This window comes from Myotis myotis, unplaced genomic scaffold, assembly GCF_014108235.1.
Source record: "Myotis myotis isolate mMyoMyo1 unplaced genomic scaffold, mMyoMyo1.p scaffold_m19_p_5, whole genome shotgun sequence".
NCBI lineage: Eukaryota > Metazoa > Chordata > Mammalia > Chiroptera > Vespertilionidae > Myotis > Myotis myotis.
Genome location: NW_023416357.1, coordinates 56,125,293 through 56,144,068, shown reverse-complemented (window position 1 = coordinate 56,144,068; position 18,776 = coordinate 56,125,293). Strand labels below are relative to the sequence as shown.

The 18,776-nt window shown below is 36.4% G+C and overlaps 1 protein-coding gene across 1 annotated transcript; it reads left to right on the top strand.

Moving 5' to 3' along the window:
• The first annotated feature begins 11,758 nt into the window (after positions 1-11,758).
• On the top strand, positions 11,759-18,346 carry LOC118656035 (signal recognition particle 14 kDa protein-like). The gene is made up of 2 exons (XM_036308712.1): positions 11,759-11,805; positions 17,953-18,346. Exons 1-2 carry the CDS (start codon positions 11,759-11,761, stop codon positions 18,293-18,295), a joined length of 390 nt encoding a protein of 129 aa, XP_036164605.1. The 3' UTR covers positions 18,296-18,346.
• Positions 18,347-18,776: the final 430 nt, after the last annotated feature.

The window sequence follows — 18,776 nt, the reverse complement described above, 5'->3', positions numbered from 1 at the left end:
GTACACAAGAAAATTTCAATATTTTATTCTTATTAGAATTAATTTCTTTATAGTGTTACTAAAATGTTTTTGTATATCCTTTAACCATCAAGCTAAGTAGGCATTATTCCACCCAAAAAGCAGAGGATTATTTTTGAATGAGCTGGTTCTTACTAAATCTGATTCCAATCAATACCTGTCCAAGAAAACTGCACAGGTAGTGTTAACCATGTCTCTTCTCCATTTACTAATGAAGCACCCACATTCAATATTTCTCAGTTGAGACCCCTCAACTCTCTTCATGAAATTTCTTTCCTTTCTAATACACTTCACCACTGAGGTTTAATTAAAAATCTAGAATGCCTTGTATTAAACATGCTTATTTCAGCCATTCCTTCTTCTTTTTTAAAAATGCTTTCAGTAAGGGCAATATTGCCTGTCTCCATGAAACTATAGCAGACCCCTAGAGTTCTCACCTTCTTCTTTAGTAAGAACAGTTCCGCAGTGGCAAACAGTCCCAATGAGTCTCAATTCCAAAACAGAAGGTCAGTTCCAAAGTTTTAATCAACTGTACCTAAGATCTCCCCTTCCCTGGCTCTGCTCTGCTTCAGAACCAGAAGCCAGAATGGGATGGTCCTTCTCTCGTTTTTTTCCTAGTCTGCTTTCTTAGCTGGGCAACACTTCCACAGTTCCTCTCTGGCTGGCAGTGGTCGTAGAAACGAACACCGTTTTAGGCTGGCTTTCCACTCCCTGAGACTGGTGGACATTAACCTCTTTGTGTTGCGTGTTACATTTAAGTTCGTTTGAGTTGTCTTGCAGGATCCCTCACTCCTATGTCACCTGCAACCACACAGATGCACCTCTATTCCAGGTGGTCACTTGCCATGCCTTCCTCAGCCTCTAGGTCCAGCTCTTCCCTGTGGAAGTGGTCCTTCTACCCTCCACAGGCTCTGTTGAATAAGACCCCAGGTTGCTGCATGCCTGCTCTCCAACTTGATTCAGGTCACATCTGTAGGAAGCATTCCTGTATATGCTGACGAGCCAACTTTCATCATAGGGGCTGATCCCACATAGCAGCATTTTCCAGGCTCAGCTGTCAAAGCAGCTTCTCATCTCAAATCTCATCTTCATGGTTTCCAGGCAGAGCCAAACCTCAGCATACCAACTATAGGGCTAATATATTGACCTCTCCTTTTAGCCCTGCAGAAAGGAACTCTTCTTAGAAGGTGTTCACAGGTGATTTTGTCTGAAGTAGGTCAATAATCATGGAAATTTTCCGTTAATATTATCTATTGTTTCATCTCACTTTTTAATTTCAAACTATAACTTAATATCCAGTTGAAACTTTCATTTTAATTTTTAAAATTTAAATATTTTGTCATCACATACACACATGCATATAAATACACACATGCACACACATACAAAAATAACTACAAATGGAGTCGTCATTTGTTTACATCATCCAGAGAAGAACATAACTCATTTGGTTGAAGGAAAACTATTTGAGAATGTTAAATTGTGGTATAATTCAGTTACTGATAGAAAGTTCCTTGAAACGCCGAAACCGGTTTGGCTCAGTGGATAGAGCGTCGGCCTGCGGACTGAAGGGTCCCAGGTTCGATTCCGGTCAAGGGCATGTACCTGGGTTGCGGGCACATCCCCAGTAGGAGGTGTGCAGGAGGCAGCTGATCGATGTTTCTCTCTCATCGATGTTTCTGACTCTCTATCTCTTTCCCTTCCTCTCTGTAAAAAAATCAATAAAATATATTAAAAAAAAAAAAAAAAAAAAAAAAGAAAGTTCCTTGAAAGATATAGAATTCCATGATTAACTGAAATGGATTCCAGCCATATTTAGTAATTATTAATGTTTCTGTATAATCTATTACGGCAATTTAAGATCATTTAATGAATAATATTTTCATTGGCTGAGTACCATCAGCATATTAGCTTTTAGGGTGAACATACAGAAGACTAAGTCCCAGTACTGTGTCTATCTAATAAATATTGACTTCTTGTTTAGGCATCTAGCAAGATTTATTGACATGGCAATTCAATATTTTCTGAGAAGGATTACAATTTTTATTAGGCCCCCAAACAAGAAGACAATGTCAATACTACCTTGATTACATGCATTTATCATGAAATTCATTCAAACAGCAGCATTAAGGTTTCCATAAAACTGTTAGCCTTGTTTCTTTTTCATATAAACCGGAGAAACTGAGCCATTCAAACATCTCTTTTCAAGTCATGAGTGAACAAAGGACTAGTCGAGATGCAATAATAGTGCCCCTGAAACTACCAGACCTCTCAAAAGAGCAAGGGCAAGGAGGGGAAGGCACAGCAGCAGCACAGTCACTGGGCTGGCCAAGGAGAACAGGGACCATCACTGTCACTGTCACATAGTTGAGGAGGAAAACACTAAATTGGTTTGCACACATGAAGATCCTCTCTGGACCTGCATGCAATTATCATCTAAAGGATAATAAAAAAACAATATCGGGGGACTTTATTAGTTTTTAATCTCCCTCTTAACAGAACAAAAGGAAAAAATATAAGAAGGCTTTAAAGTATAATCTCAAACAATAACCAATGAATAAATTGCTAAGAAACAATAAGGGTCCACAGATTAATGCACCTGAACACAATAGAGCCACCTTGGACTTATGTTTATTTGTTTATAATGATAAATGCAAAGTTGTACATGTTGCCCAGCCCAAATGAAGTACTTAATAACTATTATTATCATTTATATTGTTATAACAAATTTCTAGCAAAGGAATATTTGCAAAGCAAATACCCTTGATAAAGGCACTACTATGAGCAAGAAGAACTCTCAGACAAGGAATGACTGTTCCTTACCGAAACACATGAGAGTGTTCTCTTGCTGAAAGGGGAGGGAAAATGAGAACAGACAGTAAGATTAGAATAATACAGTATGTATATATTATAAATAGGTTCAAACTAGAAATAATTTGGCAATTTTTACTATTCAATAATTATAGACTTTTACCTAAGCCAGATATCAAATACCAGATATTAAGTAATATATACATGTAATATATATGTAAATCCATATATGTGCATATACATTTAATATATATAAAATTGATTTGGTATGCTCAAGATTTATATATTATTCAACCAATAAACTAAAAATAAAAATATTATGTTCAGCAATTCTGTCAAGGCATTAATCTCAAAAAATGAAAGTCTTACAGACATTCTGAAAGCAGCAATTTGAATTATCAAAGCAATGGGTACCTTTATGTTACTCTAACAAAATAATGACTTACTTGCGTAGGGCAGAGTAACTGATAGGTAAATGTTTGTTAAATTAATTAATGAACCAGGGAAATAATATACAGTATAATTGCATTTCCCAATGTTCAGTAAATATATCCTTTTTTTGACAGGAATAAATCTATTTAAAAAAGACAGTTGTAAAACAAGTAAAATGAAAGCCCTAATATAGTTTCTAAGAAGGCACTAACCTTGAGGAATCAGATGGTATTTAGCTCCAATTTCTTTTGTGATATTAGCAGAAGAATCAAAACAGCTTTACAAAACTATATAAGAGAACACCCTTGGCTCATTTCCCTCTCTCACCAAATCAAGTCTTAATTCATGCTGTCACTAAGTTCACTTTTTTTGTGTTGTGGAAAATTTTACATAAATACTTGCAGGAAAGGTGACATGGTTAAATAATTAATCCTGAAAATTACTTCTCAAACAAGACACCACCCTAAAAAAAAACATAACTAGTGAAAAAGATGGCTTTCATTCAGTTCACTAACTCTGTGTTGCCCAAGAAAAATATATATTTTGCTATTTGGAGGCAAACAGTATTTGCTTACAAGGTGCTTTTCAGAAGATAAGGCATATGTATGTTAAAATTTAAAGTGTTATTCCAAAGTCGATTATTTACTCACTTGGGAAATCCATTTGAAATCTAGGTTGCTGTCTTCTACAAATAAAATAAGGCTTGCATTTGCCTCTATCAGTGTGACATATCAAAGTTTAGTAATCCTCAGAATATGACAGTGTAAGTACATATAATTTAACTGCAAAAAATACATTAACGAGTAATTGAGAGCAATTTAAAATCTAAATGGAGGTTTTAGTTTTCGATAAATGGAAAGAGAATCAAGTTGTTTTTTCAAAATATATCTTTAATGTATTTAGTCAAGTCAGATCCATTTCATATAGATAATGTACCAAAATACAGTAAGAATTTTGAAAAACAGAAATTTTGAATTTGAAAAGTATATCCCTTTTCTGCAACCACTGCTGCTATGTCAACTGCAAGAGAAGGACCAATCAAGATCAAATCATCTCAAGGTCATCATACAACAACACCCATCCAAAATTATTATCTCTTAATTGTAGGAGAGTTAAAAACTAAGGTATAGAAGTAAAATGTATCACACTTAAATTTCACCTAGGAGAAACTGTGTCAGAATCTCCAGAGGAGGGAAAGGAGGTTGTGTTTAAGATACGCTCCATGTGCTGCCGGGAACCTTCACTGACTGGAATAGCCTTATGATCCTGCAGAGCCCAACACAATCCTGACTATAGTAATCTCTTCACAGTTCGTCTGGGTGCCACGTATTTCCACATCAGTGCCTTGCCATAGTCTTTAAACCTTAATATGCGCATGCTAAACTCTTCCTTTCCCATCTTTATTCTGTTTCTCCTCATCTAATGTCTATCGGAGTTAACAGCAGTCTTCCTCAGACAGCTTTCCTCTCAAGCCTCTCGTGAATTAGCTTGTCTGTGCAAGTATATAAAATTCTCTCAACTCTGCCTGAGCTTCTTGCCTCTGTATTTACTAAAGTTCCTTCATTATCTTTCAACTAGACCAGTGGTTCTCCACCTTCCTTAATGCCGCAACCTTTTAATACAGTTCCTCATGTTGTGGTGACCCCCAATTTCATTGTTACAAATTGAACATAATTAAAGCATAGTGATTAATCACAAAAACAGTATGTAATTATATATGTGTTTTCCGATGGTCTTAGGCGACCCCTGTGAAAGGTTGTTCGACCCCCAAAGGGGTCGCGACCCACAGGTTAAGAACCTCTGAACTAGACACATTCAATGGTCTCCTAACTGCTGCCGCTGCCCCACCTATTCCACTCTTGTCCACTCTCTAAAATGCTCCCAGAATTACCTTCATAAAAAGCATTTGTTATATAATCACGTCTCTTCTCTTAAAGAGTTCTTTCAGATCATTATCATTTTTACGAAAAAGTTTCAAAATCTTTAGCATGTCACATATTGTTCTTTAAAATTTGGTCATACACTACAGCATCAATTTTTACATCCCCAAACTGTTATACTTAATAAATCTATTAAATTTCTAACTGATCCACTTACAATTTTTTTTTTTTTTTGCATCATCAGACATGCACTTTTCTCTGCATGGAAAAGTTTTTTTCTGGAAAATCCACACACAGTCTTCAAATCCAACTCAACTTTCATTTCCTTTGAGAAATCTCCCCCAGTTCATCCAGAGTGGAACACTCTTCACAGAGTTTCCACTGAAACAAGGAAATTCACCATGAAAAAAGAAATATGGGATTCTGGAGACAGGAGATTTAAAGCAAGAAAGGAAATTCCTAAGAAGATGATGAAAGGAATTTCCTGGAAGACAGTTGTGCAAGAAGCCAGGAGAACAACCAACAACCTAGACAGCAGGAAGATGGAATTGCCAAAAGGGAAAAGAAAAATCTTAGAAACTGATCAATTTTCAGGTGTTTTGACCTATTGAGGAGAATTTTACTTTCTTTTTTCCAGAGAATGTGCATGAGAACTAGTGATAGAAATCTATAAATTTTCCGCAGAAAATGAGGCTACTACTATGTCCAGGATAAATTAAAATCTGTGTGAGAAAAGGAATGTGATCAATTTCTTTCTGACTGAGTTCTGAACAATAATTACACATGACAGTAATATAACCTCTGAATATTGACTAAACCAAAATTTCTGATGTAATTAAATTGGGGCCCTAGCTGGTTTGGCTCAGTGGATAGAGTATAAACATATTCTTTAGATATATAAAGCTGAAGTCCAGAAGAAATTGCAAAAGTGATGAAATTGCTTTCTCTGAGGATAAACGCGGGCCGCTGTTCCACAACTACTAGGACATCATTCACATCATACTCTGTGGGAGTGGTGCCCAAGGCACTGGCAGGAGAAAAAGCAGGAACTGGAGTCCCAAAGGTTAAGACCAGCTGAAGGTGGTATGAACAAAGTGGAGTGCATAGACCCAGAGATTAGAGATACCATATTGCAAAATTAAATAAATAAATTAGAACCAAAAGATGGAAATAGCTACTTTTTAAATTTTGTTCATATGAGTAGCAAGACAGTAGAATGAAAATAACCTGATAGAAAGCTTTTAAACAAAGAACAGAAATTATAAATTAAATTTACTCTAAAATCAATTAAAATGTTTATAATATACACAGGACAGAGTTAATATGAAAAAATAAGTTATCCCTCTCTAATGCTTATTTTATTTAGTCATTTTAATACAATGAGGTTGTAAGTTTAAAGTCAGAATTTTTATTTTAATAAATATGCTATAATTTAAGGGAATTTCCATAGCATTAAAGAAGAATTTTCAGAAATCTACTACAGTATTATCTTGTTCTGAAAGTGAATTTATACATATGAATATTTCTGAATTATAATATGTGACTAAATATATATAACTATATATCGTAACTATGAGTAAACCTTTAATAAATAACACCTAAATTTTAATAAATAATAATTTATAAATGACAAAATAAGCCTGCTCCATACGTTTTAATTTCTCCATATAAAATCCAAGAGAATCAATGGATAAAGTGTTATAACTATAAGTGAGTTCATCCAAATTAGTACAAAAATCATTTACACTATTTTAAAGCAGAAATAATAAAGAGTGATGTATTAGTTTATTCAACACATTTTAAGAGCATACTATGTATCATATTCTATTCTGGGTACTAGGATATAGCACTGCTTCTTGACCTTACATTGTACTTGAAAAAATAGAAATAATGGTAGTAATAGAAAAAAGAAAAGATCTAATTCACTATAGCAATAAAAGCAATGAGTTATCTAGCTATAGACCAAACAAAAAAAATTGTGAAAACTCTATGGGAAAAATTATGAAACATTAATTAAAAATATAACATGTAAATATATGGGGAAATACCCCATGTTCATGGATTGAAACTGTATAATAAAGTTGTAAATTTCTCTGTTGCATAATCCATAGACACAGATAATAGAGCGGTGATGGATAGAGGGAAGAGGTGGTGGGAGCTGGGTGGAGGTTGGCAAAGTATAGGGGAGGGGGAATGGGGATACCTGTAGTAATGGCAACAACAAAAAATAAACAAGTAAATAAATGTCATATAACATAATATATAAATTAAATGCAATTTCATTCAAAATACAATAATTATTTGGGGGGAGAAGATTTTAAATTTATGTGGAAGATCTGAAATGGCCAAGAATAAACAAAACTATATTTTAAGTACAAGAGGGACCTGGCAGGTGTGACTCAGTGATTGTGCATCTACACATGTACCAAGAGGTCACTGGTTGGATTTGAGTCAGGGCACATGCCCAGGTTGCAGCTCAGTCCCCAGCAAGGGGAGTGCAGGAGGCAGCTGACATGTTTCTCATGGATGTTTCTATCTCTCCCTCTCCCTTCCTCTCTCCCTAAAAATCAATAACACATATTTTTTTAAAAAGAACAAGAGGGGAGGTCCAGCCTTCACATATCAAAATTTTATAGTCACAAAGATATAAAGTGTTGCATTGGTCCAGGACAGGAAAAAAGAAAAAAAAACCAATGTAGTAGAATAGAAAGCCCAGAGAGATTTTCATGCATACTTAATATATGACTGAGGTTATATAAAAATAAATGGCAGAATGATTCACTATCCAATAAATGGATCTGGGTGAAACAGATTTACTATATGGGGGGGAAAGAACCTGTAAGAGTCAAATTTTTATGATCTTGGTATAGGAAAGGAATTCTTACACAAGATATTAAATAAGCACAGACAACAAAAGGAAGTGCTTGATGCTTTTAGCTTTGTTCAAATTACAAACTGTGAACAACAACAGACATTATAAAATGGTTTTAAAAAATTACCCACAAGTACACCTGTTGAAGGAAACCATTTAAAATTCACACAACCTTTAAGTCAATAACATACAGGATACTTAAAGTATTCCCACAAATCAACATAATAAACAATCCTATGGGAAAATGAGCAAATGATATAAACAGGCAATTCTCAGAAGAAACAACATGAATGTCCAATAAACAAAAGAAAAAATGTTCATATCCCCTAATAGTTAGAATAATACAAAAGGAAACAAAGCAGTTGGCAACAACAAAAAACTAAATCTCTCTCAATACCAAGTGCTGTTGAAGATATGAAGCAACAGCAACTTCCACAGTCTTTTGGTAGAAGGGTAAATTCTTAAATGCTGCTTTGGAAAAAATTTTGGTTACCTAGTAAAGTTAAAAATGCTCATTAACCACAACCTATGAATTCTAATTCAAGGTTCAGAAACTAGGAAAGCTGCCACAGAGGATACAAGGAAACATGTATAAGAATAATCATTTTAGCATTGTTCATTCAAATTGTATATATAATAGTTCTCTTAAAAACTTTAAATCTAGATATCCCAATCCAATAAATGGATGCTATTCAGTAAGATGAAACTTTCAAACTTCTGTATATGTGTGGTTTCCCCTTTGAGATACAGTATGAGATTTTTGTTATGAAATATACAAGAAAAAAATGAATTCTACATATTTTATCATTAGTGAAATTATAAATTGTAGCTACTACTTCTATCTTAATGTGTATCTTCCAATAATAATAAATTCTTATAAACTTTTTATATCATTAAATTAATAATGGTGGGAAAATTGAGTAAAGACAATGAAATTTCCAGCTAATATTTTAAAAATAAATCTTAATTGCATAAAAATATGTTTATCTCTCTTATTTTGAGTTAACAGAGGCATGGCCTTTGCTTTAATTGTTTTTATGGTTAACATATAAATTTTAGATAAAATTAATGTTATTGAGAACAATAAATCCTGTATCTTTTATAATAATCACAACATATATTCCCAGAAAAAGAAATCTATTTAACCTGAGCAATTTAAAAAAATTAACTTAGAGCAATATGTAACTCTAGAAATACATGCCATGAGAGCAGAAAAATGTGTCACTGAAAACAGCATACATAATGATAAAGATGGGGAAGGATTTAAGATTTAGTGTTTAATATCCTTTTTAGAGCTAAATTGAGAAAGGAATTCACTTTACATTAGATTGACATGATTTTCCTTCAGAGTTTATTCTATAAAATTATTTTTGGCTCTCAAGTAAATATGCACTTATCAGAAAGAAGCAAGTACAAGAAATAATATTACAAGTTCTAGAGCACTCAACTGATGTTTTCATACATTTACAATGTTAAAATATTAAGTGGAATATTTTTTTACTCACAAAATTAAATTTGAGCCTGGCTAGCGTGGTTCAGTGGTTGAGCATCAACCTATAAACCAGGGGTCATGGTTCAATTCCCAGTCAGGGCACATGCCTGGGTTTTGGGCTTCATCCCCAGTATGGGGCCTGCAGGAAACAGCCAAACAATAATTCTCTCTCATCATTGATGTTTCTATCTCTCTCTCTCCCTCTACCTTCCTCTCTGAAATCAATAAAAATATATTTTTAAAAATTAAATTTGAAAATTCATATATTTAAACCTAAAATTATAAATTATCTACTTTCAGCAATTTAATTCAACTGTCAAGCTACATGTAAAGAAACTGTTTCAATATTTTAAAGTCAATATCAAAAAGTTCCCTAAAATGTGGTTCTAAGAATATAATATAACCTATTTAATGCCAATAGTGATATGTTTAGAAAAATATTAAGTCATAAATAATAAAGAATTTTAACACAGTTCTGATAATTAAATTTTAATTTAAAATAAATGAAGTTATCAAAATAAAATTGATCAGAACTTTAATCACTGAAGCCACCAAGTGGAGAAAACTTAGTATTGCATCATAAACACAAAATTATTCTAGTACTCAATTATTGTATTCATGGCTAAATGATGTATAAATCTTGAAAACTAGATAATTAAATAATATATCCTATGTAATCAATTAATACAGCTTCAGTGCCAAAATGTTTTGCAAATTAGTAGAAAATAGTTACAAATTTTATTCCACTAGGGTTTAGGACCTACATAGATAAATACTATGGCATTATAAAATATATATATAAAATATATATATATATACCTTAAAGCAAAAGATCCAACTTAAAGCAATTGAATAAATATAAAATCGATTTAAATATAAGCACAAGTAAATATCAGGCCTTCCCACATGAAGTCAGTAGCAGTATTCATAAATGTTAAATGTTTAAATATTGAGCTACAGTCTGAGATGACAAACTCCATGAAGAATAAGCATCCATAAGTTAAGGAGAATGCTAGGGCAACAGACTTACATACATACTACTAAAGAGGGTAAATATTTGCTCACTCCTGTTTTACCTATGGCAGCTGGGCCTAATGGGAGTCTTGTTACCCAAGGGAGCAAGAATCTGTCTATACCAGGGATAGTAAAATATGCAGTGGTTCCATGGCCCAAAAAGAATGATAACAACAACAATAATGAAACTCGGTACCTTATAGCATGTCCTAAACACATGTATTAATTCATTAATATCATAATAATGAGTAAGTTATTGTGGTGAACTGAGTAATGGCACCCAAAAACATCAGGTCCTCATGGGACATGCATATGATACCTTATAAGGAAAACAGTTTTTGTCTTACCTCTAGACTTTTGGAAACATGAGCCATTAAATCTTCTTCATTGTTTGAGTTATGTTTTCTTTAACTTGCAATATAAAAGATCCAACTGATAGAAACACTATTTTTAAATCTTCTCTGATTATATTATATATGTGAGTCTTGGTTACCAAAATAGGTGATATCTTTACAAGTAATATTTATTTTTCACTTTATTTAACTATTTTTCTTTTTATTTTATTTTAGTTTTTACATTATCACTTATCCCTGATAAAGAGTATATATTATTTTTAAGTGGGGAAGTATTTTAATTTAAAAAGCCAAATTTCTAATAGTTGCATCAGAGTTACTCTATATATCTGGAGTCACAAATGCAGTTGATAAGAGTCCAGGATGGTTCCACAAATAAGTGAAGCTAGCAAAATAAAACAGAATCAGTCTCACTGTCAGCAAGCTAGGTAGGTTGGTGATAGTGGAAATTATGAACAAAAGAAGAACATACACTCCATTTCAAGAGAGCAATTCATCCATTTGTGGCCAAACAACTAATTCCAAAAATTTAAGACACTGTGCAGGCCAAGCAAAATATATCTGTGGGTAGGATCAGGTCAGTAGGTCCTGAATTCACTACCTCCCTTTAAAAGTCTCTTTAGGAATATAAGGCATATTTGTGGGTATATTCAAGGTAGTGAGTTTTTGTAGAAAACACAGTGGGGTCAGGAATTATGAAAATTAGAATTGGGAATCTTGAGTTCTAGTCTCATTTATGTTATTAGGCAAAACTCCAAACATGCCAAGCCCTAGTACTAGCTTCTAATTTTAAGAAAAATATGAATATCCTGATAAGTTTCAATGAGAGCAGGAGTAAGGTGAACAAGAGCCTACACTATAAAGGACACTAACAAATTAGTGGAGAATGAAAGTCAGAATCCCTGGAAGAGAAGAAGACAAACCTCTTCACAGGTGAGAAGTTCCTCAAAGACAAAGCCTAGGATGTGTCACCTTTGACTAGCACACCTCCCTACACATGAAAAGCACACACCAAATATTTATCCAATGAGTAGACAAAAGACAGATAAAAGATTTTCCAAGAGGAGTATTTCTAAAATGTGTAAAAGAGATCAATTTTTCTTGATATGTCCATTTATGGATAGGTGATGGAAAATGGATTCAAAATAGAAAAGTTTTTATGAGATTTTTGATGGATTTATTAAGAAAATGGAACAGGTTGAAAAACTCATCTCTATATTAGAGAATGTATTTTGATAATATTTGGAAGATAATATTTAGAAAAACATTACATGGAGAGGAATGGCGGCATGAGCCATCCCCTTGGCCTCTCCCCTTGAAGTTTCAATAACTTGAACAACTATAATTCAACAAAAGATTCCCTGCTCAATGCACAAACACGTCTGAGAGATCCATGCATTGAAACATCTGAAGGTGGGCAAGTGGGAGCAAGCTGGGAAACCAAAATGGGAGAAAAGCTGAGATGAGCCACAGATGCAGCCCTGGATCTGGGAGTTCACAGAGGGGATCAGCCTGGAGAAGGGAGGAATCAGGTGTAGCTGACACTCCCTTTGGCCCAGTGGTTCTCAACCTTCCTAATACCGCGACCCTTTAATACAGTTCTTCATGTTATTTTCGTTGCTACTTCATAACTGTAATTTTGCTACTGTTATAAATGGTAATGTAAATATCTGATATGCAGGATGTGTTTTCATTGCTACAAATTGAACATAATTCAAGCATAGTGATTTATCACAAAAACAATATGTAATTATATATATGTTTTCCGATGGTCTTAGGCGACCCCTGTGAAAGGGTTGTTCGACCCCCAAAGGGGTCACGACCCACAGGTTGAGAACCACTGCTTTAGCCAAAAGGAGCAAAGAGAATTAGTGAACATTCCTGCAGGAGTGGGCAGTATGAGCTCCAGCTGAGCCCAGTGACCTGGGCAGGGACAAAGCACAGAGGTGCAGCAGGTTGTCTGGCAATTGGCAACCAGACACAGAAACAAAGCCACAGTGCCTGGCTACACCTTAACCTCCTAGAGCTCACCTACACTCATCCTATATGCCGGGTTGCAGAGTACTAGTATATTATCTGCAAGCCCTAGAACTGGTACTACAGATTCACTTTTTCCCCTAAGCAACAGGCTAATCTGTTCCCGTGAAGGCTCAGGGGAAAACACCACCGAGGTCAACTAGTCACCATTGCTGGGAGGGAAAAGCAACAAAAGAGATAACCGATGACTGGGATCCCTCAGCTCACCCTACCCCCTGCAATCAAGGCTACACTGTGGGTGGTGTCTGATTGTAGAGAACAGTGCTGGGATTTCATGAATTCGGAACTACATCACCCACTGCATTCCCCTGTGGGTTGGTCCCCTGAGACCAGAGTGACAGAATCATAGAGAAGGCATCCACCTTTCCATGGAGCACAGGCTATTTCCCACCACCCCACAGAGATCTGCAAAGCCAGAGAAGTGCAAAAGAACTAAAAAAAACACTTGGGATTTAGCACCACCGACTGGAAAATAGAAAGACTTATCAATCTACATGACACTTGTACACAGATGCCTAGACAGAGAAGGAATCCATCAAATGCCATGAACCAAAGTAATTACTATTATTATTTTTTGTGAATCAATCAAAGTATACCTATTTTTTTGGTATGCCACAGAATTTAGTAATTAGTTTATGTGTGCCATGAGATTAAAAAGGTTGAAAATTGTTGACCTATACAATTCAATCTTTATGGAATTCAAATGTATTGTCTACAAAACAGGGTGATAGAAACTCTCCCATATTTTTGTGAGAATTAAATGAGATAATGCACATAATTCAGTTAGCATAGTGTTTAGTACACAGTAAACAACAATCAGTGTTAGCTCATAATAATTTAAAATATAATTTATAAGGTGAAGGAATTAAGAAGTACAAATTCGTAGTCACAAAATAGTCATGAGGATGTAAAGTACAGCATAGGGAATATAATGAATAATCCTATACAATAAAAGCCTATATAATATAAAAATCCTATATAAGTGTCCAGTTGACTAGTCGGCCGTTCAACCAATCAAAGCGTAATATGCTAATGATATGCTAAGGCTGCTCAACTGCTCACTATGACGTGCACTGACCACCAGGGGGCAGACAGTCGACCGGTCGATCAGTCACTATGAAGTGCACTGACCACGAGGGGGAAGACGCTCCAACCAGTAGGTTAGCTTGCTGCTGGGGTCCGGCTGATTGGGACTGAGCAAGATGGGCCGGACATGCCCTGGAGCCCTCAGGTTAGCTTGCTGCTGGGGTCCGGCTGATTGGGACTGAGCAAGATGGGCCGGACATGCCCTGGAGCCCTCCTGTGGTCCCTCCCTGGCTAACCAACCTCCCACATCTCTCTCTGGCACAGGTGGGGTCCCTCAGCCTGGCCTGTACCCTCTTGCAATCAGGGACCCTTTGGGGGATGTTGGAGAGCCGGTTTCAGCCCAATCCCGCAGGCCAGACAGAGGGACCCCACTGGTGCATGAATTCATGCACCGGGCCTCTAGTATTGTAATAACTATGTACAGTGCCAGATGTGTATCTGAAATAGCAAGAGGACCACTTTGTAAAGTATATGATTGTCAAACCACTATGCTGTACACCTGAAACCAATACAAAATAATATTGAATGTAAATTGTAATTGAAAAAAATGCTAAAACTTAATTACAATTATATCATTACTATAATTAAATCCATAATAAAGACCACTTTTTTCATAATTTTATTAAGAAAGCATGACACACAAAAAAGCATGACAAACTACACTTTAATTATATTATTAATTACACAATTTATTGATATGTTCACATCCTCACAGCAGCACTCACCCCTCTGGTTGTATCAGTCAGGAAAGGCTTTACAAAGAAAGAATAATTTGATCTGGGAATTGAGAGCTGAGAAGAGAGAAAACCAGCCAAGTAACATAAATCATGTGAGTAAAGGTAGGAATGAGGAAGGCCCATACATGGAGTAGTGAAAAGATCAATATAACTGGAACAATTGGTATACTTTGGAGTCTGGTGAAAATAATGTTGAATAAGTTGAAGTAATAGTAGATAAGGTAAAATAATGTGGGATGCATGAAAGGAATTTATGGAGGTCCTTGAATCAAATCAAAGAAGCCAGGTCTTTCCATTGAACCCAAATGAAAGTAGCCAGAGAGTATTTTCTTCTGCGTGTTTGCAATGATAATTGTGCTGAATGGTAATTGCTTTGATGATGGGATGCAGATTCCATTGAAAGAAGTTAAAATTTGGAGTCAAGGAAATCAGCTAGGCTTTGTGCTGTCCAATAACTAGCCACTAGTTATATATAGCTATTGAGCACTGGAAATGTGCTAGTCTGACCTGAGATGTGCCCCAAGTGTAAAATACAAATTAGATTTCAAAGACTAGAAAGAATATATATCAAATATCACATTAATAATTTTTGTTAATTACATTTTGAAATGCTAATATTTTGGAGATATTGGAATAAAATATATATAAAGGAATTTCATCTTTTTTTTTTTTTTAATTAAATCTTTATTGTTCAGATTATTACATTTGTTCCTCTTTTTTTTCCCCCCATAACTCCCCTCCTCCCAGTTCCCGCCCCACCCTCCGCCCTCACTCCCCACCCACTGTCCTCATCCATAGGTGCACGATTTTTGTCCAGTCTCTTCCCGCATCTCCCACACCCCTTTCCCCCCAGGAATAGTCAGTCCATTCCCTTTCTATGTCCCTGATTCTATTATAATCAACAGTTCATTCTGTTCATCAGATTATTTATTCACTTGATTCTTAGATTCACTTGTTGATAGATGCATATTTGTTGTTCATAATTTGTATCTTTACCTTTTTCTTCCTCTTCCCCTTCTTAAAGGATACCTTTCAGCATTTCATATAATCCTGGTTTGGTGGTGATGAACTCCTTTAGCTTTTCCTTATCTGTGAAGCTCTTTATCTGACCTTCAATTCTGAATGATAGCTTTGCTGGATAAAGTAATCTTGGTTGTAGGTTCTTGGTATTCATCACTTTGAATATTTCTTGCCACTCCCTTCTGGCCTGCAAAGTTTCTGTTGAGAAATCAGCTGACAGTCGTATGGGTATTCCCTTGTAGGTAACTGAGTTTCTTTCTCTTGCTGTTTTTAAGATTCTCTCTTTATCTTTTGCTCTTGGCATTTTAATTATGATGTGTCTTGGTGTGGTCCTCTTTGGATTCCTTTTGTTTGGGGTTCTCCGCGCTTCTTGGATCTGTAAGTCCATTTCTTTCACCAGGTGGGGGAAGTTTTCTGTCATTATTTCTTCAAATAGGTTTTCAATATCTTGCTCTCTCTCATCTTCTGGCACCCCTATAATTCTGATGTTGGTACGCTTGAAGCTGTCCCAGAGGCTCCTTACACTATCCTCGCATTTTTGGATTCTTTTTTCATTTTGCTTTTCCGGTTGGGTGTTTTTTGCTTCCTCGCATTTCAAATCATTGACTTGATTCTTGCGCTCCTCTGGTCTGCTGTCGGGAGTCTGTATAATATTCGTTATTTCAGTCCGTGTATGCTTAATTTCTAGTTGGTTCCCCAATATAAGATCGAGGGTCTTATTAGTTTTCTTGTAGATCTCATTAAGTTTATCGACGGCTTCTAAACAGTTCTTGAGAGACCTTAAAAGTGTGGTTCTGAACTCTATATCTTCCATTGACAATTTTGTCCTGTTTCTTTGTCTCCGCATTTTGTTATGCTTCCTTCGTGCACCCCCTAGTGGTCTTTGTTCACAGTCTTATAGTTAAATCTTGATTGTTGTAGCTAATTCCAGAGAGGGTTTGACCTCCAGGCCAAGTGGCTATGAGAATCAGCTGTGTCAGCAGTGAGAGAACTTCTGTCCTCTAGGGAGGTGCTAATCTAGCCTTTGCCTGAGGCTATCCGGCAAATGCCTATGTGCAGGGCTTGGGCGGGGCGGGTCGCACAGGATCAACAGGGTGGGCCGGAGAGAGCAGTTATGGCGGCTCTCAGTCCTGTCCCCAGGGGCTCTGCCTCTCTGAGTCCCAGCACCCGCTGCAAAGCTCAGAGAGAAAGCTGCACTCGCTCTGACCGAAGCCAGACAGTCCCGCTTCTCCCGTTTGAGTCTGGGTCCCTAAAGACTCGCCCGGATCTGGAGCTCAGAGTCTGCGACTCCCTCCCGATTGAAAACGCCAACCGCGCCCTCCGCCGCCAGCCCGCTCGCGCACTCCGCACCTCAGAATTTGACTTCAGCACTGCGCCTCCTCTGAGTGTCCGTATGCGTTTCTCTTTCCTCCTAGTTGTAGGACTTCCACTCAGGCAGCGTTCCTGTGGTTCTGGGTGATGTCCCTTCCGTTTTTTGGTTTCACTTTTGAAGTAGTTGTTCAAAGCAGCAAACTCCAGTGTTAACCTATGCCGCCATCTTGGTTCTCTCGGAATTTCATCTTTAAATGTTGCTCCTGCCCTGACCGGTTTGGCTCAGTGGATAGAGCGTCAGCCTGCCGACTGAAGGGTCCCAGGTTTGATTCCGGTTAGGGGCATGTACCTTGGTTGCGGGCATATCCTCAGTGGGGAGTGTGCAGGAGGCAGCTGAATTGATGTTTCTAACTATCTCTCTCCTTCTCCCTTCCTCTCTGTAAAATGTCAATAAAATATATTTTTTAAAAAAATAAAAATAAAAAAATATAAATGTTGCTCTTACACAATTTAAAATTATATATGTGGTTCACATTACATTTCTATTAGACAAATAGAAGTTTATTGGAAGCATGTATCAATGAAATGATGAAATTGTGGTCTAGTATAGTAACTACAAATGGAGTAGAATGGAAGGAAATATTACAAAAGAAGAAATCAAACAGTTCAGTGGTAAGGAGAGAGATGATAACATCAAGAATCTGAGATTGGGTGACTCGTTCTACAACTGGTAGAAAGAAGTTCATAGGTGGAGAATTGACATGAAGTGAATATTAAAATACTTAGTTTTAGACATGCTGAATTTGAAATGGTGGTAGGATATGCAAAAGAAGAGAAGGCAAGGAGAATACAAAAGATAAAGCCACTGATGCGGCCTGAGTGGGGCCAGGGGAGCCGGGGTGGTTCTGCTGGAGAGTGAGCAGTTCCTGGCGGAGCCGACCAGGCTCTTCCAGGAGTGCCGGCTGTCGGGCAGTGTGTTCGTCACCCTGAAGAAGTATGATGGCCAAACTAAACCCATTCCAAGGAAAGTCTCCGTGGAGGGCTTTGAGCCCTCAGAAAATAAATGTCTGTTAAGAGCTACTGATGGGGAAAAGAAGATAAGCACAGTGGTGAGCTCCAAAGAAGTGAATAAGTTTCAGATGGCTTATTCAGACCTACTGAGAGCAAACATGGACGGGCTGAAGAAGAGGGACAAAAAGAGCAAGAGTAAGAAGAGCAAAGCAGCACAGTGAAGGGCTCCAGGCTCCCTGCTTTCACCAACTAACCACCAAATTGCTATTTTTCCTTTGGTTTTTGCTTTTGGCCACAAAACTTTTGGCCCTACATTAACTGTTTTCATGTGAGATTATGTTCATTTTGGATGGAAGAAGAGCTGTGATGTTTACAGGGTAGTTATAAGAAGCCAGTTTATTTTAGATCTGGCTACACGGTCTAAGTTGCCTACTTGCATATTCCTGGATTTTAAAGACTCACAAGGCACCTGTGTGAAGAACAATGCATCATTAACCTCTCTATTTATAAAAAATAAAAATAAAGTTACTGAATATGGCAAAAGGGATAGATGCATATGCTAAGTAATGATATCAGTAAAATTATGAGGACAAAAGCAATATTGTAAAGGGTTAAGGAATAATAGTAAATAAATACATGCAATGGAGTATAGATCATTCTTTTGAGAAGTTGTCACTGAATGAAAAAAATAGGGTGAGGGTA